The 23,451-nt window shown below is 43.0% G+C and overlaps 1 protein-coding gene across 3 annotated transcripts in view; it reads right to left on the reverse strand.

Annotated features, from left to right (window-relative positions):
* The window catches only part of SH3RF3 (SH3 domain containing ring finger 3), a 366,639-nt gene that overhangs the window by 131,095 nt on the left and 212,093 nt on the right, over positions 1-23,451 (reverse strand). For all 3 annotated transcript variants that reach the window (XM_053200337.1, XM_027069408.2, XM_053200338.1), the window contains exon 3: positions 5,096-5,191. In XM_053200337.1, the coding sequence (XP_053056312.1) occupies positions 5,096-5,191 (96 nt within the window). The remainder of the gene's footprint in view (positions 1-5,095; positions 5,192-23,451) is intronic.

Raw genomic sequence — 23,451 nt, forward strand, 5'->3', positions numbered from 1 at the left:
AGACCATGTCACCTGGGAAGCCAACCACACAACACCAACCATGAAGAGCGGCTAGTAAGTTTAGACATCGTACTCAGCAGAAGTAAAGCGCCATCACATTATCTGGTAATTCTGGAAGTCTTTGTCAGTTAACTGCTGGTGATGCAGGTCTCCCCCTCATTCTGCCTCGACAACTGATTTTCAGAGTGCGAAGGCAGAACCTGACACTTGTGCTCACTGCATGTTCATTCTTTTAAACTGTGTCTGCAGCTTATTATAGATGTTGGGTCTTAGTGCCAGCCCCACGGACAGGCTTTCCTCACAGACAAGCATCACAGGCAGATTACCTAATGTTCCTTCTATGTCTCCACGCAAACCCCCCATTGAGGCAGAACACAGTCCTGTGTCCTGTCTCGGTGTCTCTCCAGACTGAAGCTGATTCCCAGGAACGCACTTCAAGAATAGCCTTCTAGGGTGGCTCAGTCAGTTGAGCTTCTGACTTCAGCTCAGGTCACGATCTCACAGTCTGTGAGTTGGAGCCCTGTGTCGGGCTCTGTGCTGACAGCTCAGAGCCTGGACCCTGCTTTGGATTCTGTGTCTCCCTCTCTCTCTGCTCCTCCCCTGCTCAAGCTCTGTCTCTCTCGGTCTCAAAAATAAATAAAAACATTAAAAATTTTTTTTAAATAAAATAAAATAAAATAAAATAAAAGAATAGCTTTCTAGCAAGCAACCTCTCCTATCATGCAGCATGGGAATATCTGCACCACTTGTCTTGTTGACCAGTGTGGGGCTGTTGTACCTGCACAGAAATAGGGGCACACCTACCTTCAAAAAGCTCCCACCCCTGCTAAGGAGTGAAAATGAGCACTTGTGAGAAAACTCTCAGAAATATGAGGCCAAATATGGTCAATGCTCAGGAATGACACAGAGATCTTCAGTAAACACATGAATGGACCAATGTGCAATTATTCATTCAACAAACAATAGCAGAGCAACAACACAGATGGCCCTTGCCAACCTACCTAATGCCAGATCTGGTCTGTGCACTCTGTTATTGTTCTTGAAGCCTTGCAACTATCCCCATGAGGTCCATGTTATTGCCCTCAGATGAGCAAGGAAACAGGCTCAGAAATGTTAAGAAATATGCCAAAATTCACATGTCTAATGCATGGTGTTGAGCCCAGTGGGGTCTACCTCTGAAGCCCATGATGCTCTGAGCTGCCCTGAGTCCCAGTCACGTCCTGCCACTAGGGTTGCCATGGCCCATGAGAAATAGGCCCTGCTCTACAGGGATGACCTGAGGTCCATACTAAGGGCAAATGCCAAGCATGCCATCTTGGAGCCTATGGAAAAGGAGAATGCAGGATACCCAGTTGGGGTACTCATGCTGCAGGGTGGAACAGCAAAGCCAGACCCAGCCATGCCAGGATGTGAGAAGGGCAGAGTGCCACGTGTGTTCCTACAGTACATTTACCCACAGCAGACAATGCTGAGCCCCCACCTAGAGGAGGAGGGTTCCCCTGGGCCTGAGGAACTCTCTGAGATTGAACCATTCTGAAAAATGAAAATGATGACAATTATTCTGCCTCCTCAAGGACTTGAGGCACATAAGGAAGGCCATGTCACTGTCATGTTTTGGGGGTTATTCCCCAAGGGCAAGAGCAATGTCAGCTCCTCTCTCTGTCCTGGATAGACACCAGTGAGAGTGCCCTGCCCAGCAGTCATCCTAACAAAGAGGCAGGTGTCTGACATGTGCTGTTGTCCCGGTGTGAAGATGGCTGCTGGACAGTGATTGTTCATGGAACAAAGGGGGAGAAAAGAACATGGAGGCAGGTTCAAGATGCAGGACCAGTGGCAGGGAAAGTAGGAAGAGGAGCTGGAAAGGCATCAAGGAGGTCAAAGGTGGGGAAGGGAAGTCGCACAGGAGTGGTGAGGAGTTGAGGGTGAAGGAGCCAGGTGCAGGCAGTCAGTGCCTGAGACCAGTGGGCCCAGGTCACCAATGGGGATACAGTGGCAGCCAGGCCCCTGGGCACTATGGGGAGTGTGGATGACAGGGTTATTTCTGCAGTACACCAGAGGTATAGATATTTCCAGAGACAGGACCACCTTCTCAGAAGACAGGCTGCCAGTAGCTCAAGGCCAGGCCAGCTGCACCCGGGTTTTATACCATCCGTCCCACTGTGCCTACTTGGCAAGCCCGGGGTGAAGAAACAGTCCTGGTTAAGAGAAGACTGTATAATCTACAGAGAAAAAGTGCTCGTTCACTTATTACAGATCCATCTGGGTCAAGCATGAGGGCAGGAACTGCCCCGATAGGAAGCTCAGGTTCAAACCCTGCAGAAGACTGGAGTTCCAATCACTCAGATCTCAAAGGCCTGCTCAGCTTCCTGGAGAGAAGACAGCCTGAACTCCGCAAGCCCTGGAATCTACCTCCAAGGCTATGATGGGGGCAGAGCCACTCAAGTACTTTAAAAGGGAATTGATATAGAAACAGTGAAACACCATCTCAGGAAATATCCATTTGGGGCATCTTGTCTTCACTGGTTGCTGAGTGAGAAGCCAGGAGTCTGTTCCAGAGCAGTTCAGGGGTGTTGTGGCTGGGGCTCCTTAGGGTCATGGTGAGGGGATAGGCTCTGCACAGGCCACAGTGCTGTCCAGGAAGGAGCACGACCCAGAGGAGCAAGTCCCCTGCCCATGGCTACTCCAGGCATGCTCTGCTACTGCTCCTGGGAAGAGCCTAGCACTGGAGCCTCAAGGGCCCTCAGGGCATCCTATCTGAGGAAACACACAAAGGAGTAAGACAGCCATGTTCAGAGTAGAGGCAGGACTGTCACTGGAAGTGTGGGGCATGGAGGGCTTCTGAGCAGAAGGATGCAGGAGCCTACCTATGTCCTCAAGGGAGAAGTATTTGAAAGCGTGTCTCTTGTGGCTGGGCCTCAGGAAGTCTGCCCTTTGAGTAAGTCTTTGGAACTAAGGAGAACACTCAGAGAGCCCCACTGATTGGTTTCCCAGTCCTGAGCCCAAGCTCTCAACCTCCCTGACAATGCCTGAGCCCTTCCAGAGGGTGGAAGCTGCTGGGGCTAACCTGGCCTTCTGCAGGGGGTGCCAGTGTGACCTGCCTTGGGGCTCCTTATGAGGTTTTATCTTAGTTTCTTAAACTGTGCTTTAAAGAAAAATGCACAAATGTTAACTGTGCATCACTCTACGGCTGCACATAACTGTTAACCTCCTGAGATGAAGATTTCAAACACCTCCACATCCCAGAGGCCTCCTTCTCCCTGCTTCCCGTAAGTCTCCCCACAGAGGCCCAGCTGCTCTGCTTTCTGTCACCCTGGAATAGTTCTACCTGCTTTTGAACTTCCTAAAAGCGAAAATCATATGTACTCTTTTGTGTCTGGCTTCTTTCAAAAGATCTGTCTGTAAGATTCAGCCATGCTTTTAAATGCAATAGTCTTTTGTTCATTTTCTCTGCTGGATAGTATTCCATCGTATGGACATACCATCCTTCATTTATCCATCCCACTGCTGAGGGACATCTGCATTGTTTCCAGTTTGGGGCCATCATAACAAAGTTTCTGTAAGCATTTCTGCATATGTGTTTGAGCATCCTTAGAAGTCTGCCTGGGTAAAAATAGTTCCACTGCTACAGATGTCTGAGAGGCCAAGTTTTTCACTGCCAGACTGCACTATAAGTGTTACTCATGCATCAGGTTCTTTGATCTTAAGCTGCAGGATAAAGAAGAACATCCCCCTGGAAACTGAAGCAAATGCACAAATGGAAGCTTACAAGGTGTTTGGGGAATTTTGACTCTTACAGTGTACTAGGGAAAGGTGTGGATGTGTGTGTGAGAGTGTGTGTCAGAGTGTGTATGAGTCCATGTATATTTGAGTGTGGGCACTGTGTGTGTGTGTGTGTACGTGTGTGGGCTTACTGTTATTGCATAAGATGGCCTCAGAATCTCCTGGGCAGTCTATTCAAAATTAACGTGAGAGAACCACTAGTCCAGAGCATTTAGGGAAAGGAGAGGAAATGACCAGAGATGAGGCTAGCAAAACATCTAGCCTTTGCAGGCTATGAATCATGAATGCCTTACAATAGCATTTGAACTTTATCCTATATGAAAAAGGAATCAGCAGATGTGTTTAACAAACACCTAGTGGCACCCACACACAGCTCAGTAGGTGTGGCAAAGCTAGACGTGCCACCTACCAGCACATGGAGCCCCACAACAGGCTGAGTGAACTACAGTTTGCTAGTGGGGGGCATTCAGGGGCAGGGCAGTAAAGGGCTAAGTCTAGAGCAACTGGCCTGTGCTCATGTTCCACTTAGCAGCTGGGAGAACTTTCTGTCTCTATTGGCTCATCTGTAAAGTGGGGACATTCCTGGCTTTCATATGCCTAGGGTGTTGAGAAAATTAAATGAGAAAGTACTTAGAAGTGTTTCGCATGCAGCGAGCACGCAGTATGCATTAGCTGAAAGAACTGTATGGATAACTGCAGTGATTAATAGATGAAGGGTGTGTTGGCTCATGGGCGTACACATGTGACTTGTACTGACAAACAGCACACTTGCACATGATGGGCAAATACTCCTGCACATACACAAATAGCCCACAGCAAACAGGGGTTTCCAGGGCAAACATTCTAAGATGCTCCCGGCTCAGCCACTGCCCATAACTTATGCACTGGAAACAAAGTGCTCCTTAGTTACAGAAAGGAGACAGGAAATTAACAGGCCCCAAATCATCTCTGCTTTAAGGACTCCCAGTTGGACAAGCTGCCCAGTCACGCGAGTCCTATGAGGACCACAAACGGCCCACCAGAGCCAGCATTCTTCAGCTATGCTTGCAGTGACAGGGGAATGCTGTCTTCTCCTCTGGGGCTGGGGAGACCCTCCTTCCCTGCCCACATGGTAAGATAGTCTGCAGCCAGGCCTGGGACACACAACCTGAGGGACTGAGACAATTCTCATAGCGCTGGCACAGAAGTCCAATGCAGTCCCCATCTTCTCTTGGGAAAGGGGTCCTAGGCCAGGAGTCCACCCCCACAACCCCACCTGTCTAGTGAAACAGACAGCAGGGTGGAAGAGGAAGTGTATCTGAGAGCATGACCTTACCTCCACATACAGCAGGGGGAAGATCCCAATCTTGTCTCCCAGCATGCCTTCTGCCCAGTTGTCATCCACTCTTCTGATGACAGTCAGGATCTCATCCTGGGGTCGCCGCACACATGCACGTGGACACGCAACAAAACACACACAACAAAAATGGAGACCAGTCAGTACTGCTGAAGCTCAGAAAAGATCCTAAGCAAGGATGCAAAGAATGGTTTATTATCCATTCTGGGATCTGACATACGAAAACAGTCTGCCCTTACATCTTCACCCAGGACCTCCCTCTTTCTCTCTTATATATTGATTATAGTTGCAAAAATCTGCAAATGGAAGAGCTTGGCAATTTATAATATAGCTAGTATTTTAAAATTCATGTTCCTATTATTTATTTACTGAGATAAAATTATTTTGAATAAAAATAAATTCAGCGAAGTATAAAGCTTTTTAAGTTTCTGGCGCCATCCATGAACAAAAAATGACCGAATACAGTTCCGTTTATTTAGAGTCGTGTACAAAAAGCTTTGGATAACCCTCTTAAATTCTTTGGCAATGCAGACAATGGCAAGTATAGATGCACAAAGTGGAAACAGATGGAAAGAGAAAGGAAGAGGCATGAAGCACAGAGGAAGAGGAGCTTTCTGGGAAGACTGGCAGACTAGTAGTTGTGAGGAAGGACATGACCAGGGTGGCTTCACAGGTGCCAGGAGCTACAGGGACAAATGACAGGGGGTGCAGAGAAGAGGGTGAGAGAAAGAAAGCATGGAGCAGTGATGAAGAGCAAAAGGTGGAAGCCATCAGGAAAGAAGACTGGAGAAAAGAGACAACATGGGCAGCGGCTAGCGTCAAGAAGGCCTGACAGGGATGCCACAGGCAAAACTGGCACCTACACCAAGGATCTGTGGTCAGCTTCTGTTCCCTTTCCAATATCCATCCTTCCTTCAATACATAGGATATATAATAGAACACTCCACAGACTGTTGGCCTAACCACCCTCTCCCCCTGCCCCTCCACATCAAACCTCCCTGTCATTTGTCTCTCAACAATCTGCTAGGAGACCAGCTGGACTATCTGGGACTTGTGCTAAGGAGATGATGGCCAGCCTAATGGGGTAACCCCTACCCCTACCTATCAGTAGGTAACCCCTACTGAATCTTCTTTCTACCATCTGCCTTTCCAATGAGTCTTCAATACTTTAATGTGAAGCAATAATACGGGACTTGTAGGCTTCTCTCAGGTCAGAGGGACATTTTAGGCCAGTACACTTCATGGAATTACCAGAAAAGCCGGCTTCCCTATAAGCTAAGGGACCACACAGTTTTGGGATATTCATCTAGGTCAAGGTGGAGTGATCTAATGTGAATGGAATGTGCCTTTCATGGAACACAGATAGGGGAAAAACAAGGATAAGTGTCTGTCATGGGACACTCCCCCATGGTCTGTTCCAAACCTCTCCTCACCTAGGGGTATAGAGTAGAGTCTAAGAACGATCATACCCCTCATTTTCTCTCTCCTCATTCCCAAATAACAGCTTTGAAAAATTCCAAATAACAAAATGATCTGTGACTTTAGAATATTTTTTCTCCTAACTTATACAAGCCAGAATAATGCAATAAGGGTTATATCATTGCACGTGTTTCAGGGTAGTTGGTTCTCAGGCTATAGGATGGTATCAATAAGGCGCAAATGTATGGGATTTCCTGGTAACCATTAGGGACAAAGTGGCCACCTGGCTTGAGGAGAGATGTACAGAGAGTGCCCCTAAAATCCCATGCCTTGCTCACCTTACAAATTCACAACCAAGAGAGTCATGAGCCTGTGATGAACTCAACTCAGATTCAGCCAAAGGGAGGCTCCTAATACTTTGCTGATCATGCAAAGGGAAAGGTAATTGAAGGCTTCATACATGTCAGAGCTTTTGCAACAACAAAATAACACACAAAAAAAGACATTTCATTTTTTAAAATTAAAAAGAAGATAATACCAGGTTAATTTTTGTTTTTTTAAAAAAGAAAATACTGTATTATCCATACTATTACTTAGAACTGGTCTAGAAATTGGAGCCAAAGACATAAAAGAATATAAAACAGAAAACATAAATACTAGAAAGAAGGTATGCAATTCTTTACCTAGAAAAAACAGTATCAACTAAAAATTAGAATAAGTAAATTTGAGAAATACTGCTAATTTTAAAATAAATACATAAAAATCATTGGTTCACTCATCTACCAGGAATAGTAAGTTAGAAAATGTGATTAAAATTGGCTATTTTAAAAAAAATTTTCTAATACTACATATGCCAAAATTAATTACATAAATATTAAAAATTTAAATGTTAGAAAAAAGTCTTGAATGCCCAAGAGGAAATATGAATAGATGTGTAATCTTGAGCTGGGGAAGTTCTTTTGAAGTATGATAACAAAAATTTGGCTACAGAAAAATGAAATCCTCTATGATAAAAACAGCAAAAACAAAAACGAAAATAAGCTAGCAAAATACTTGGAGGATATATGACAAAGACTTAATATTAATATTATATAAAGACTTAAATATACAATAGAACAAAAAAACAAATGTCTTAAAAGAAAAATAGGCTAAGAGCAATACATCTCACAAAAAAAAGAAAAGCAAATTGCCATTAAACATATTTTAAAAAGTTGGGGCGCCTGGGTGGCTCAGTCGGTTAAGCGGCCGACTTCAGCTCAGGTCACGATCTCGCGGTCCGTGAGTTCAAGCCCCGCGTCAGGCTCTGGGCTGATGGCTCAGAGCCTGGAGCCTGCTTCCGATTCTGTGTCTCCCTCTCTCTCTGCCCCTCCCCCGTTCATGCTCTGTCTCTCTCTGTCTCAAAAATAAATAAAACGTTAAAAAAAATTTTTTTTTAAATAAAAAGTTATCCCTCACAAATAAAAAAATACAACTGTAAACAACAAGAGCTCTCTCTTTCTTCTTTGTTCTATTTTGCTTATCAAATTAGCAAACAAAGAACATAAAGCCAACTCACAGTGCTGGTCAGCATGCACGGAATAGGCACTTAATTATTTTGGGTGGAGATATACATTTATGGCAGGCAGTTTGGCAATTTCTAAGATCAAAGCCTGCATACCCACTGATCTAACTCTACCCTAGGAAGATCAGAGATGTGTAAAAAGATTTAGCTCTGAGAATGTTCATTATAGTGTTTGTTCAATTAGATAGAAACTAAAGATAAATGTACAGCAAAAGAGGTTTGGTTAAATAAATTATGGTATTGTGCTCCAATACTATTCCCAACTCCAGCACTCTCTAGCGATCCTGTCCTACCTAAGGAGGAAAGGGGAAAATGGAGACACACATACAGAGTTCACAATCTAGAAGTACAGCCTCCTGAAAGGACTGAGACCCTATAATAGGATCATAGGACTATACACTGCTTCCCTTTTCCCCAAACCATACTAAAACATAACTAAAGGCCAATTTATAGCAATTCCTTTTACCTGGTACATCATGTATGGCTATCAAAAAAAAATTACTACATATGCCAAAGGCAAAACAAAACAAAAATCAAAAATACAGTTTGAAGAGACAGAGTAAGCATCAGAACCAGACCTAGGCATAGAGGGATGCTGGAACTAATTAATACACTAAGGGCTCTAATGGATTAAGCAGACAGAAGGTAAGAACAGAGAACAGATGGGCAATGTAAGTAGAGAGATAGAAAGTCTAAGAAAGAACCAAAAAGTAATGCTAGAGTACAAAGACACCATCATAGAAATGAAAAATAATTTGATAGGCTAATTAGTACTCTGAACATGGCTGAGGAAGGAATCTCTGACCTTAAAGATTTCTATAGAAACCTCCAAAACTGAAAAGCAAAGAGAACAAAGACTGAGGGAAAAAAAAGAACAGGATATTCAAGGGCTGTAAGATAACTACAGAACTACAAAAGGTATAACATATGTATAATGGGCATATCAGATGAAGAAGAAAGAAAGGAACAGAAGAAATATTTGACACATAACAACTGAGAATTTCTCTAAATTAATGTCAGACACCAAACCACAGATACAGGAAGTTCAGAGAACACTAAGATAAATGCCGAAAAATAAATAAATAAAAAACTACCTACGCATATCAAACTGCTGAAAATCAAAGATAAAAAAACAGTGAAAGAGACCAGAGGGAGAAAATATCATACTTACAGAGGAGCAAAAATAAGAATCACACCTGACTTCTCAAAAACCATGCCAGCAAGAAGAGAGTGGAGTGAAATATACCAAATATGGAGAGGAAAAAAAAACCCCACCAGCCTAGAATTAAGTATACTGAAAAATTATCTTTCAATAATGAGGGAGAAATAAAGACTTTCTCAGACAAACAAAAACTGAGGGAATTTATTGCCAGTGGACCTGCCCTTGTGAGAAGTTCTTTAGAGAAAAGTATGTAGGTCAAAAACTCAAATCTATATAAAGAAAAGAACATGGGAGAAGAAATAACTGAAGGTAAAATAAAACTTTTATTTTTCTTATTCCTAATTTATCTAACTGAATAGTTTGTTCAAAATCAAAATAGCAACACTGTATTTGATTACATATGCTTATGTACATATGTGTGTGTGTGTGTGTGTGTGTGTGTGTGTGTGTATCATGTATATACTTATGTATAAATGAAAGGAATGACAGAATGATATAAGGGACAGGAGAGAAGAGTTATGATTATTTTGTTATTACAGAGTATTCATACTACCTGTGAAATAGTGTGATATTTTTTGAAAGTTTTTTTATTTTCTTAAAATATTTTTAATGTTTCTTTTAGAGAGAGAAAGAGAGAGCACGTGAACATGGGGGAGGGGCAGAGAGAGAGGGAGACATAGAGTCCGAAGCAGGTTCCAGGCTCTGAGCTGTCAGCACAGAGCCCAATGCAGGGCTTAAACTCATGAACCATGAGATCATGATCTGAGCTGAAGTCAGACCGACTGAGGCACCCAGGTGCACCTGAAAGTGAACATGATTAATTGAAAATATATATTGCAAACTCTAGGGCAACTACTAACAATTTTTTTAAGGTATAATTGACATGCTAAGAAAGGAGAGAAAATAGAATCAATTAAATCCACAGAAAGGAAAAAAAAAGAAGACAAAAATAGGAACAAAAATCAAAGGCAACAAATAGAAAACAGAAATAAATATGGTAAAAATTATTTCAAAAATATCAAATAATCACTCTGAAAGTCAATGGTCTAAATTCACAAACTGAAAGATAAAGATTATCACAGTGGATCAAAATGCAAGACTCAACTAGATGTTGTTTACAATAAACCCAGTTTAAATATAAAGATAACATGTGAATTAAAGGTAAATGTATGGAGAAAGATATACCATGATAATACTAATCAAAAGAAAGTGGGAATAGCTACATTAATTTTGAACAAAGCATAATTCAGAGCAAGTACTGTTGTTTGGGATAAAGAAGGGGATTACATAATGAGAAAGGAGTCAATTCTCCAAGAAGACATAACAAACCTTAATGTATATGCATTTAACAACAGAAAGTCAAAATATATCAGGCAAGACTAACTTAACTGCAAGGAGAAATAGATAAATCCACTATTATATTTGGAGACTTCAATGTCCCTCTATCAGAAATGGACATATCCAGCAGGCAGAAAAATCACTAAAGACATAGTTGAAGGCAACAACACCTATCAATCAACTGAATATAATAGACATCTATAAACTACTTCATCTAAGAACAGTAAAAAATACATTCTTCTCAAGCTCACATGGAGCATTCACCAAGATAGATCACATTTGGGGCCATAAAATATACCTTAACAAAGTTAAAAGAATAGAAACCATACAATGTTGGTTCTCAGACCACAGTGGAATTAAACTAGAATCAATAACAGAAAGGTAACTGGAAAATCACAAAATACTTGGGAATTAAACAATACAATACTAAATAACACTTGGTTCAAAGAAAAAGTATCAGGGGAAATTTTAAATTTTTTTTAAATAAATGAAAATAAAAACGCAACTTGCCAAAATTGTGGGCTGAGGGAAATTTATAACATTGAATGCATATATCAGAAAAAAAGAAAGATCTAAAATCAATAATCTAACCTTCCACCTTAGAAAACTAGAACAAGAAAAAGCAAATTCAATCCAAAGCAAGTAAAAGAAAAGAAATTATAGATATTAGAACAGAAATCAATGAAATTAAAAATAGGAAATCAATAAATTAAATCAACAAAACCAAGAGCTGGTTATTTGAAAAGATCAATAAAATTGATAAACCTCTAACCAGGCTAATAAAAAAAGAGAGGAGACACAAACTATTAATATCAATAATGAAAGAGAGGACATTATTATAGATCCTCGACATTAAAGGGATAATAAAGTAATATTATGAACAATTCCATGCCCACAAATTTGATAACCTAAATGAAATGAACTAATTCCTTTAATGACATAATCTGCTAAAATTTATACAAGAAATAGACAATCTGAATAGGCCTGTATCTTTTAAAGAAATTGAATCAATAATTAATAAATTTCCAAAACAGCACCAGGCTCAGATGAAGTGACTAGTGAATTCTCCCAAAAATTTAAAGAAGAAATTATACCAAATTATCTACTAATCTCTTCCAGAAGTAGAAGCATAAGGGGCTACTTCCTAATTCATTTTATGAAGCTACCGTTACACTAATACTGAAACTGGACAAAGACACAGCAGGTAAAGAAAACCACAGATCAATATTTCTCATAAGCATAGATGCAAAAATCCTCAACAAAATATTAGTAAACTGAATCCAACGAAGTATAAAAAGAATTATGCAGCATGACCATGGGATTTATCCTAGATATGCAACTCTGGTTCAACATTAAAAAATCAATTAATGCAATTCATCACAAAAACAAGCTGAAGAAGAAAAATCACATCTTCACATCAATAGATGCAGAAAAAGCATTTGACAAAATCAAACACTGATTCATAATAAAAAAAATAGCTCTCAGCAAGTTAGGAATGGAGTGAAATTTTCCTCAGCTTCTGAAGAACATTTACAAAAAACCTACAGCTGACATCACAGTGGTGAGAAACAAGAAGCTTTCCCACAAAGTTCAGGAATAAGGCAAAATATTTTCCCCCTCACCACGGCCTTTCAATATCATACTGGAAATCCTATCTAATGCAATAAGATATGAAGGGCATACAAATTGGGAAGGAAGAAATAAAGCTGTCTTAGTTCACAGATGATATAATTGTCTAAGTAAAAAATTTGAAAGAATCAACAAAAAAACCCTCTTGGAACTAATAAGCAATTATAGCAAGGTTGCAGGATAGAAGATTAATATACAAAAATTAAACACTTTTCTACATACTAGTAACAAGTGGAATTTGACACTAAAAACACAACACTATTTACATTAGCATCTAAAAAAATGAAATGCTAAGGTATAAATCTAACAAAATACCTACAAGAGCTATATGAGGAAAACTGCAAAACTCTGATGAATAAAATTAAATAACAAAATAGAGAGATGTTCCATGTTCATGGATAGGAAGACTCAACACTGTCAAGATGTCAGTTTTTCTCAACTTCTAGATTTAATGCAATTCCATTCAAAATCTCAGAAAGTTATTTTGTGGATATTGACAAGCTAATTCTAAAATTTATATGAAAAAGCAAAAAACCCAAATAGCCAACACAATTTGAAAGAGAAGAACAAAGATTGACACTATACAACTTCAAGACTTACTTAAAGCTACAGTACTGAAGACAGGGTGGTATTGGTAACAGAATAAAAAAGTAGATCAGTGGAACATAACACAGCATCCAGAATTAGACTGACATAAATACAGTCAACAGATCTTTGACAAAGGAACAAGACAACATAATGGAGAAAAGACAGTCTTTTCAACAAATGGTGCTGAAACAATTGGACACTTACATGTGAAAAATGAATCTAGACACAGACCTTACACCCTTCACAAAAATTAACTCAAAATGAACCACAGAATAAACGTAAAACACAAAAATATAAAACGCTTAGAAGATAACATAGGAGAATATCCAAATGACCTTGGGGTTTGGTGATGAGTTTTTGGATACAACATCAAAGACCAGACTATGGAAGAATTGATAAGCTGGGCATCATTAAAATTAAAAATTTATGTTCTGCAAAATACACTGTGAAGAGAATAAAAAATAAGACATGGACTCATGAAAATATTTCCAAAGTACATATCTGATAAAGGACTATTATTCAAAAAATACAAAGAACTCTTAAAACTCAACAATAAGAAAACAAGGGCACCTGGCTGGCTCAGTTGGTAGAGCATATGACACTTGATCTCAGGGTTGTGAGTTCAAGCCCCACACTGGGTGTGGAGCCTACTCAAAAACATAAGAAAACAAACAATCCAATTTAAAAATGGACCAAAGACCTAACGGACACTTCACCAAAGAAGATATAAGATGGCAAATACAAATATGAAAATATGCTCCATGTCAAATGTCACTAGGGCAATGCAAATTAAAACAACAACGAGATGTCACTACACACCTATTAGAATGGCCAAAATCCAGAACACTGACAACACCAAATGCTGGCAAGGATGTGGATTAACATGAACAGTCATTCACGGCTGATGGGAGAACAAAATCATACAGCCACTTCAGAAGACAGTTTGGTGGTTTCTTACAGAACTAAACATACTCTTACCTTAAAATCCAGCAGTATTACCCAAAGGAGTTGAAAACTTATGTCCACACAAAAACTTGCATAAGATATTTATAGCAGCTTATTCATAATTGCTAACAGTTGGAAATAGTCAAGTGATGTCCTTCAGTAGGTGAATGGATAAATAAACTGGTACATAAAGACAACAGAGTATTATCCAGTGCTAAAAAGAAGTGAGTTACGAAGCAATGAAAGGACACGGAAGAAATGTAAGTCCATATTACTATGTGAAAGAAGCCAATCTGAAAAGTTTACATATTAAGTGATTCCAACTATGTGACATTGTGGAAAAGGCAAAACTATGGAGACAATAAAAAGATCAATGGTTGCCAAGGATTGGGGAGTAGGGAGGAAAGGGGTGAATAGGTGGAGCACAGAAGATTTTTAGGGTAGGGAAAATACTCTATTTGATACCATAATGATAGATACATGTCATTATAAATTTGTCCAAACCCACAGAATGTACAACCCCAAGAGTTAACCCTAATGTAAACTATGGACTCTGGGTGATTATGATATATCAGTAGAGGTTCATTAATGGGAACACATGTACCTCTCTGGTGAAAGATGCTGATAGTGGAGAAGGCAGTCCATGTGTGAGGCTAGGGTTGTATGGGAAATCTCTGTATCTTCTGCTCAGTTCAGGAGTAAAACTAAAATTGCTCTACAAATTAAGTCTATTTAAAAAAAAAAAAACTAACAGCACCACAGAGAAACGAACATGAACAAACTATAGCACCCTACAACACTACAGATGGAGTGTACAAATGTAATGTTGAGAGAACACAAAACTGGACTCAAAAATATACTCTGCATGTTTCATTTATTTGACTTTCAAGAACAGACATTACTCATCCATGATGTTAGGGCCATGGGAAGAGGGAAGGACTGGGATGCCAATATCCCACCATCTCTCCACTAGGTAGTGAGTATAAGGATTTTCTTTCCAACCATCAAGCTGCACAATTTTGATTAGTGGACTTACTGTTGCAATATGCTTTATTTAGGTTAAAAGGTTTTTTTTAAGTATCGACAAGTTACAACACACCTTGAGTACTGCATTTGGTCTTAACACATCACTAAAGGGACTTCACATACTGAGGAAGCCAACCATTATGTGAACACTCTGAAATCAAGTCACAGAAAGCCAGAGAAGAAAGTGGGATCACTGAGCCTGAGACATGAGAAAGCTGGGTGGGGGGCATGGTTACTGTCTTCCAGCTTTGGCATCATTACCACACTGAAAAGCTGGGCTCATTCTGAGTCACCTGGGAGGGTAGAATACACATCAAGGGCTCCAAGTTACTGAGAAGCCAACACAGCTCCACATAAGGGAGAGCTATTCCCAAATGAGTGTCCTCTCTCTGGCCAGGGGCTTTGTCATCATTCCAAGTGTTACACAGTGCCAACCTGTTCCTCATGTGGCTACCAATATGCAAGCATCCCCTAAGAGCCAGGCATGAGGAAGAAGCTGACCCTTCCCAAGAAAAGATCGGCACTTGGTGGAGGAGGTCTGCTTATAAAGAGATGGACAGTATCCAATAAAATGTACATACAGTGAAATCCCAGCATAATGCAGTAAGTGGGGTCAAAATCCAACTCTGTCAGTGTGCTACTGTGAGGTTAGTGGAACCTGCATAGCCCCATTTTCCCATCAGATGCCAATTCAATGTAGTCCCAGCTCTGGTTTGGTGGTACCTTGTGGCAGGTCTCTGACCTGGCTCAAATATTGATGTGGCTGGGTGGGGGGTGGGGGGGGGGTGCAATTCTTGGTCCTGCAGCTGGCTGGGATTTCATGGCAGTGGCAGGATCCGTAACACTCTTATTTAGCTGGCATAAATCTTGTTGGGGATACTGGGCTGGGAGAATAGAGCGTTCAGGGAGCCAGTCACTCTCCGTACACACAAAAAAACTAACTTTGCCTAGGAGTGCTGAGAAAGGTTTCCCACAGCTCTGCCTCTAAACCAAACTCTCACGATGGAGACAACCTCCAAAGAGTAACATATGAGTGCTGGACAATGAGAAAATTCACTCTAGCATGCCAGAGCTACCAGCACGAGATCGGGTGTGTTTTGGAAACAGAAATAACTTCTCTTGCCACCAATGCAGGACGAGGGTAACAATGACCATTTTTTCATGCGTAGATCACATCAGGTCTCTGATTTACTGCCATATTTCAAAAAGCTGGAGCCAGTGCTTTAGGAAGGACAAGAAAAGGGTGAAATCCCTGCTCTGTGGCCTCTTTGGAATATAGAGAATTACTCCATCCTCAAACACTACAAGGGCTTTTCATAGGACAATGGCAAGACTGATCTACATGGTTTGGACCTGAGTTTTCATTTGCTGTTTTATAAAGAATGGCATCCCCTGCATGTCACACTCAATGTGGTGGGATGCTGGTGGCCTCAGAACAAAGCCATGCTGAGTGGGATGCACAAGGAACCACTGTGTGCTTGGCCTCCATAGTGCTGTGCTCTATGTCATAGGTCAGAAAACCTTTCTAAGGGCCATATCACCAATATTTCAGGATTTTGAGACTGTACTGTGTCTGTCACACATTCAACTCTTCTGTTTTGGAATGAAAGCAGCCAGAGACAACATGTAAATGAGGGAGTCTTGTTGTGTGGCAATAAAACTTTATTTACACAAACGGCAGCAGGTGGGTAGGATTTGACCTGCAAGCACTGGTTTATCAACCCTTGTTTGATGTAGATGAGCAAACGAAATCTATACCATTGATAGTCAGGAGGGGCAGACAAGTTTTGGGCCAATATGGCAGCATCTGAGGATTTTAAGGAGAAAAAGTTGTTCCCACCACATCATTTCACTTTCAGATGCATGACTCAATTTCATTTACATGTTTCATGTGAGGTGCTTATTACTTGATGTGCGGCATTGTACTTCCATATGCTGTTTTCACTCTTCTAAGTTTCCAAGCTTTAAAAATATACCAAATGCCATTTTCATACGACAGTGGCTCTCCTTTGTGTTCAGGCGGTCTCGGGGTGGTCCTAAATGATGTCAAGGCTGGGCTATGAACACAACATGATTATTAAAGAAGTATATCACTTTTTTTCCCAAGGCTCAGTGGGTAATACATATGTAAAGGATTCAGGTACCATGGTAGTCATGCCATCTAAAAGGGGCCTTCAAACTGCATTTCTACTTCATTTACCTAATTTGCCCAAAGTCTGCTATCTACAGGCATAGGGGCTCTGTTAAGAACAGAAGCTGTGTAGCAGAGCAGGGAGAGTGGTATGCCTGTGTCCACACAGAAGCCCTCTGGATGCCACTGAAGGTGACTGGCTGAGCATATTGTCCTTCAATACTGTTTCAGAAATACAACTCCATAAATGTCATAGCTTACACATCAGGGGCTCAGCCTGAAATATCATGTCCACTGAACCTTAGAGAGTTCCTTCAGCAAGTCTGGATAAACCAACCTCTGAGGACCTAATATTTTCCTCTCCTAAATGACCAGTGTGGCAACAACACATATAAAGCAGCTAGAAACATCCTGAAGGGCCATGAATAGCAAGCAGGTACTTCTGGAGTGCCACTCGAGTGCTTCCACTCTCCTTTCACTCACACTCAAAGTGGTTTCTGAGAAGCAGTGTGAGCCAGACCAGAGGGAGCCCTTCCTTTCATCCTTTCACTGCTGGCTGCCTGCTCAGCCGGCCATGGGCATAGCCACCTCTCACCGCAGCATGACTGGGGACCCTGTCATTGAGTCCTTCCCTGTCAGAACGCAAGCCAGCCATAGATAGGGTGCCAAAATCACTGCTTCTCAGAAAAAATGGAAATTAAAAAGGGAAAAGTTCAAAAACTCCCTCAGCCTTTCGTTGTAGAAATAATACAAAATTGTTCCTCTGGGCAGTTCTAGGTGAGGCTCTTAACAGAGTCATTGCCGCCATTAACCCCCTGATGTGCTGTTGAGGACTTAGGGAGCCATGATGTTCCAGAAGTCAGGGGGCCTTCTCCCATTGTCCCGTCTTGCTCACCCCATTTCAATTCCAGAGGCTGCCAGCGGCCTGGAACCACTCACAGAAAGGCAAAGCTCCAGGACAGAGATGCACACTTCGAGGAAGTCTGGCCTGCAGCCACAGGGTGGGCCCAGGTGGAAGTGGAGAGGCCAGAGGTCAGATGTCACACCCTCCTCAGTGCTTGCAGCTCTCCCCATCATGTACCACCCCACACACATGCACACACATCCCAGGCACAGACACTACATGCACACACACGCACACCACACCCACATACATCAGGGGCACACATACCACATGCACACATACACACTCTCTCCAGCAGGGCAGAGGCTCAGGTGCTGTGATGATCCCTCTCCTGGTCTTCCCACTATGGGCTGTGAGCATTTGAAGGTGGGACTCTGTTCCCACACATTGGCCCACCCGGAACACAATCTAGTGTCAATAAACATCTGATGAATGAATGAATGAATGAATGAATGAATGAATGGACCAAGGAGGCTGGACAAAAATAAATTTATACTATCCATAGCAAGTACAGCTTACCTCTTGCTCAGGCCAAGCCAGAGTGCTTGTACTCAGCCTGTCAAATATGTATTCAAAGTCCTATGTGCCCTTCACTGTCCCAAGATGGGGATAGGCAGTTAGTAAATGCAGGATGGCTACCCTCAGGGAGCCTGCACTCCAGCCAGGAGACCATGAGACAGACAACTGTCTGTAGTATATACACACTACCTTGTCAGGAGGAGAAAATGGGGGTGTGGAGTAGTAGTTGAGGGCACTCCATCAGCAGGGGCCACTCTGAGGGATGTGAAGACAGGTCGGGAGGGCATTCAGGCCATGGGGAGAGCTACAGAGGCCCTGGGGGAGCCAGCAGGATCAGATGGAGGGACAGGGGCTGGGAGGTCAGCATGGCTGGGAGTGGAGTGAGCCAGAGGCAGACTGGAACTAAGTCTGGGAAGGAGGTGGGCGCTGGGTCAGGTAGGATCTTGCAGGCAGTATAGACTCTGATGTTGGCTCTGAGAAGACTGGAAGCCAAGGGGGTTTCTGAGCAGAAGTGAGGTACATACACTCCAGCCACTGAGGGTACAAAAGTTGGGGGTGCCCACAGTGAGCCAGATAGGGCATACTGGTTGGGAGGCTAGTCCTGAGGGAAGAGCTCACATTTTGCACGGGTCTGAAGATATCTCCTGACAAAGCTTCAGACACACCCCATGTTCCACCTCAAATATATAAGATTCCCTGTCAGTTTCTCTGACCCCTGCCTGGATGTCCAAACAAGGGCTTGGGCAAGGACATCCCTCAGCAGCCCCCAGGCTGCCACTGCCCTCCTAGCCACCTCCTCCATATGCGGGTTTGGTCCCCTTAGTAAAGGGGCCTCCTCTACCCAGGTGGAGCTGACATTCAGAGGTGACTATAGGGCTACTGCTCAACCGGAAGGAGGGAGCCAGGAGCCATGAAGGTGACGGACATTGTTTGGTAACTTCTGAGGAAGGCTGCACGGAGGCTCATCCCATTTAGCTTCCTGAGTCTTTCTAGCCCTGAAAGCTTTTCAGATTGCCCCTCAGGAGAAAGCAGATATGCCAAGGCCCAGGTGCCCAGCAATGGGGACAGCAGTCTTGACCCAGGGCCGAGATTTCACACCCCCTTGAGATTGAGTCACCAAAATATAAGTGTCTAACCCACTAGACAAATTCTCAGCTTTCCAAGTAGTGTGTGTCTTAGGGTGTTTTTTTTTCCTGTGCGCATTCTGGGCTAACATAGAAAGTGATAAGTATCTGACCAAACTTCACTTTTTCCTGAAACGGGAGTAAGCAGAGCACAGAAAGCAAATATTTATCGAATGCCTATTTTGAGCTCAGTTCTCTAATACCTTTGCTCATTGAATCCTATTATCAACTCCACTGTACAGTTAAAAAAGGAGACTCACAGACTAAGCAAATGTCCCAAAGCTACCATGTAATAATAAAAAAGTGTTATGATTTGTATCCTTGTTTACCTGACTTTACAGCCCAAACTTTCTATACTTAATTTTTATCTAAGCCTATCTCCTGTATCAGAAGAACACAGTTTAGGATTAATGCTGGGTTCATTCTCATAAAAGAGAAGTCCCACGCTTTTGGGAAGTGATGATTAAATATTCAGCAGAATAAGATCATATGGAAGGGTCTTGTGGTGACCTCAACAGTGTGGCAGTGTTTTACACAACTCTTTGCCAACTCAGAGCATCCCTGAGGCCCTGGAGGAGGGTGTGAGGTGAGGCATGGAAGGGAACTGTTCCCTTGTCCACTGTCCTGTGGCCTCATGTGGCCACACCCACTATAGGGTTTGGTCCAACACAGAGAACCTCAAGTTCCCGCTGTAAGCCGGGTGCAAAAGTGACTCTGGGGTCAGCCAGGCACCACCTGAGAAAATCTCACGGCCTCTCAGGATTCCTGAGCATTACAGAGTGAATTCACCAAACGGCAGCCCCAGGCCCTTTACATCCAGCACAGCTCCCTGGTAGGGTGAGGAAAATGTTCTCATGTAAACTGGAATTTACATAGCATAGTCAGGGCTCCATGCATACTTGCTGAATTTTGCAGTTGACTGAAAATAAGGTAATATGGAGTAAGCTTCCATAAAAAGAAAGGAGTTCAAGGTCCCCTCTTGTCTGCTGCCCTAAGCTTAGCTCTTTACTTAGATCACTTAGCCCTCAGCAGCCCCCTGTAGGTATCTGTGTCCTGGCCCTGAAGATGAAGTGGCCCAGCAAGGTTGAGTGTTTTCCTAAGGTCACACGTGGGATCCCTAATTGCACCAAGGGTGCACCAGGTGTGGGATCCCTGCACCCAGCTTGCCTCCCAGCAAACCCATTCCCTCTCTGTGCACGTGGAGGGCAGCATGCATTAAAGCCTCACATGAGAGCTTGGAAGAGAGCAGCCAGCAGAGCTTCGCTGGGCACAGTGCACTTCTTTCCTTTAGTCTCTATTTGCACGTGCCCAGCTTTTTGGAGTGAGACTACTAAGAAGTTATCAAATATGCTTTTTATAGCTGATTTACAAAAGGTAATTATTCATTTTCTTCTTAAATGAAACAAGGACTTTGGTTTTAGAATGACTTTAATTAATGCAATTTTAACAGGACTGTTCAAAAGCCAACGCCGAGGGTGAAAATCTTTTGATCCAGCTGCTTCCTGCCTTTTAAAACCCAACCAATCCCATCACAATGATGCTTTTGAAAGGTAAGCTAGCACCATCCATGGATTTTAGAGACCCCACTTTCTTTGCTGACTGCAGAGGGGAACACACGCAAACAACAAAGCATTCCACGCAGGCAAAACCAAACTGGTCTGAAGCAGCGACGTCAAGCCCAGAGGACGCCAAGCCCTGAGTTACTTGAGGTGTGATATGAACGGAGGCTGTCAGAAATGGAACCAGCATCCTGGGCATGGGAAAAAATGAGCTGGTCAGATGCACATGGAAGGAAAATGTCAGGCAAGCAGTGTGGGTAAGAGGAAATATGAACTGAGTAGAAGAGAGTCATGATTCATCACCCATGTCCTTCGGAGGCTTTGTCTGAAGACGTTTAGAGGTGAGAGCTGCAAATAGAACAGGTACTTGGTAGGCGTGATTGTGCCCTAATCCAAGTAGGAGGGCAAAAGTGGGGGTTCCTGAAAAGGTTATGTGAACATAGTAGGGGGTGGATGTCACAGAACAATTTTCGTTGGGAGTCATGCCTGGGTATCTTTAACTGTCCACCTTAATCCACAGGATCCAAGGGATAAAAGCCCATGAAAAACACCCTGAGTGCTTGGCTTCCTGTGGGACCAGCATCACATTATGTAGCCAGAGACCCCCAGACCCTCTTGTTCCTAGCACCTTTGCTCCTCAATCTCAACTCAAATATCATCTTCCCAGAAGCCCTCACAGCAGCTACCTCAACAGTGATGCCTGCTCACACCCCAGACACAATCATCATAACTAAGAACAGTGCCAACCACAGAATGAGTCTAAGGAGGCCTGAGTTCTAATTTTCCCCATGAGGACTACACTTTACTATTTCTTTTGAAATACCAAACATTAAGCTCTATCATTGAATATTTTGGAGACTTCACTAAATACCTAGTCTGGCTCCTGGGTTACCAGCATTGCTCTCTGAGGCTGACTTTTGAACACTTATTTCTTGACTTGCTACTGCCTGCCTCTTCCACTACACTTGAGGCTCTAGAGGGCAGCGGGTCTGTCTGTGTCCCCTGGGTATAGCACAGTGCGCTGCAGAGTTGGAGGCTGACACATCTTGTTGATAGGTGGGCAAATGCCTATCCTCTTGTGCAGTGGGCTCTGGTATTCACTCTGGAGTCAAGTGTCCCAGGCAGAGGCTCATTGAACACAGCAAGTTATGATGGTGGTGTGAAGGTAGGCCTTTGCTCACATCAAAGGAGGCTGGGGGCTTTAGGGCTCTGCAGAGGTCAATGAAAATTGACCTCTCCTAGCTCAAATAGCCTCCTCTAATGTTATTCTGTAAGGATGGCTGTGTCTGTCCCTGGAGCAAGCTGAGCTCAGAGAAGCCTAGAGCTGTAACAGAGTCTGTCTCCTTAGCAAAGCCCAACCAGAACCTAAGAGGTTGAGGGGGGTCCCTACTCGTGGTCACTAGTGAGAGTACAGAGCATCACAGGCCTCCAGGGCATTCTCCTCCTTGGGCACGTTGTCCAGAGTCCACTGGGCAGAGAAGTGAGCAAAGCGGGGGCTCTGTCTGCCATTGCACTCCAGGCAGCCTGCCACTCTAGGTCTCAGACTGAGATGGATGGAGAGGGAGAGAAGGAGGGAGAGGGGGAAAAAGGTCTGGATACAGCTTCCCAGGAAGCTGCATCAGCCAGATGACAATCAGAATTAACATTAGAACACCTTGATGAAAGAAAGGAAGAAAGAGTTGAATCCGTGAATGAAAAATAGATTATTCACTGTCAGTCTGAACAATGGAACAAGACATAAATAGCAGCCATGCACAGGACATGCCAATTTTGCTCAAAAATGGTGTGCACAGCACTCCAGCAGCCCTCCAGAGAGCTCAGTACCACAGCCAAGTTCTGTACCAAGCAGATGGGGAGAAAGAAAATAACAATGGCCTCTCAGAAGTGGGAAGGACGTGGGCTTTAAAGTCAAAGATTCATAGTTCTAGCTGCTATTTACAACTGTGTACACACTCACAAGGTTAGGGTGGAGGGAGGGAAGCAGGACAGATGGGAAACAGAACACAGAAAGCAGAAGGAGAGGCCCAGGCCACCATCCTCAGGTGAGTGACATTCAGCCTCATGGAGCTTTGGTTCCAATATCAGCAAGATTGGCTCCAACCACCTTGCAGTTGAGATACAGCATAAGCGTGTTGGGAAAGCTGTAAAGAGCAACTGCTATTACTGACATTGGGTATAAATAAGTGCTTCAGGAGTCCCTGCCTTGCCCAGCACAGAGAGGAGTATGTGTAAGAGTGAAAACAAGAAAGGAGGCACGCCCACAGATGAGAATGGAGCTTGTCAGTTGTGGTTGGGAAGGGAACATCAAGGTGTAGAGGGCCCCACCTCAGGTCTCTCTATGCTTTACAACCTCAGAGGCCAGGGATGACTAACAACCAGGCCCCTCCGCATCTCACTGGGCTCTGCTAGGACAATCCTGCTGGTAAATGC

The sequence above is a fragment of the Acinonyx jubatus genome, chromosome A3 (genome assembly GCF_027475565.1).
Source record: "Acinonyx jubatus isolate Ajub_Pintada_27869175 chromosome A3, VMU_Ajub_asm_v1.0, whole genome shotgun sequence".
NCBI lineage: Eukaryota > Metazoa > Chordata > Mammalia > Carnivora > Felidae > Acinonyx > Acinonyx jubatus.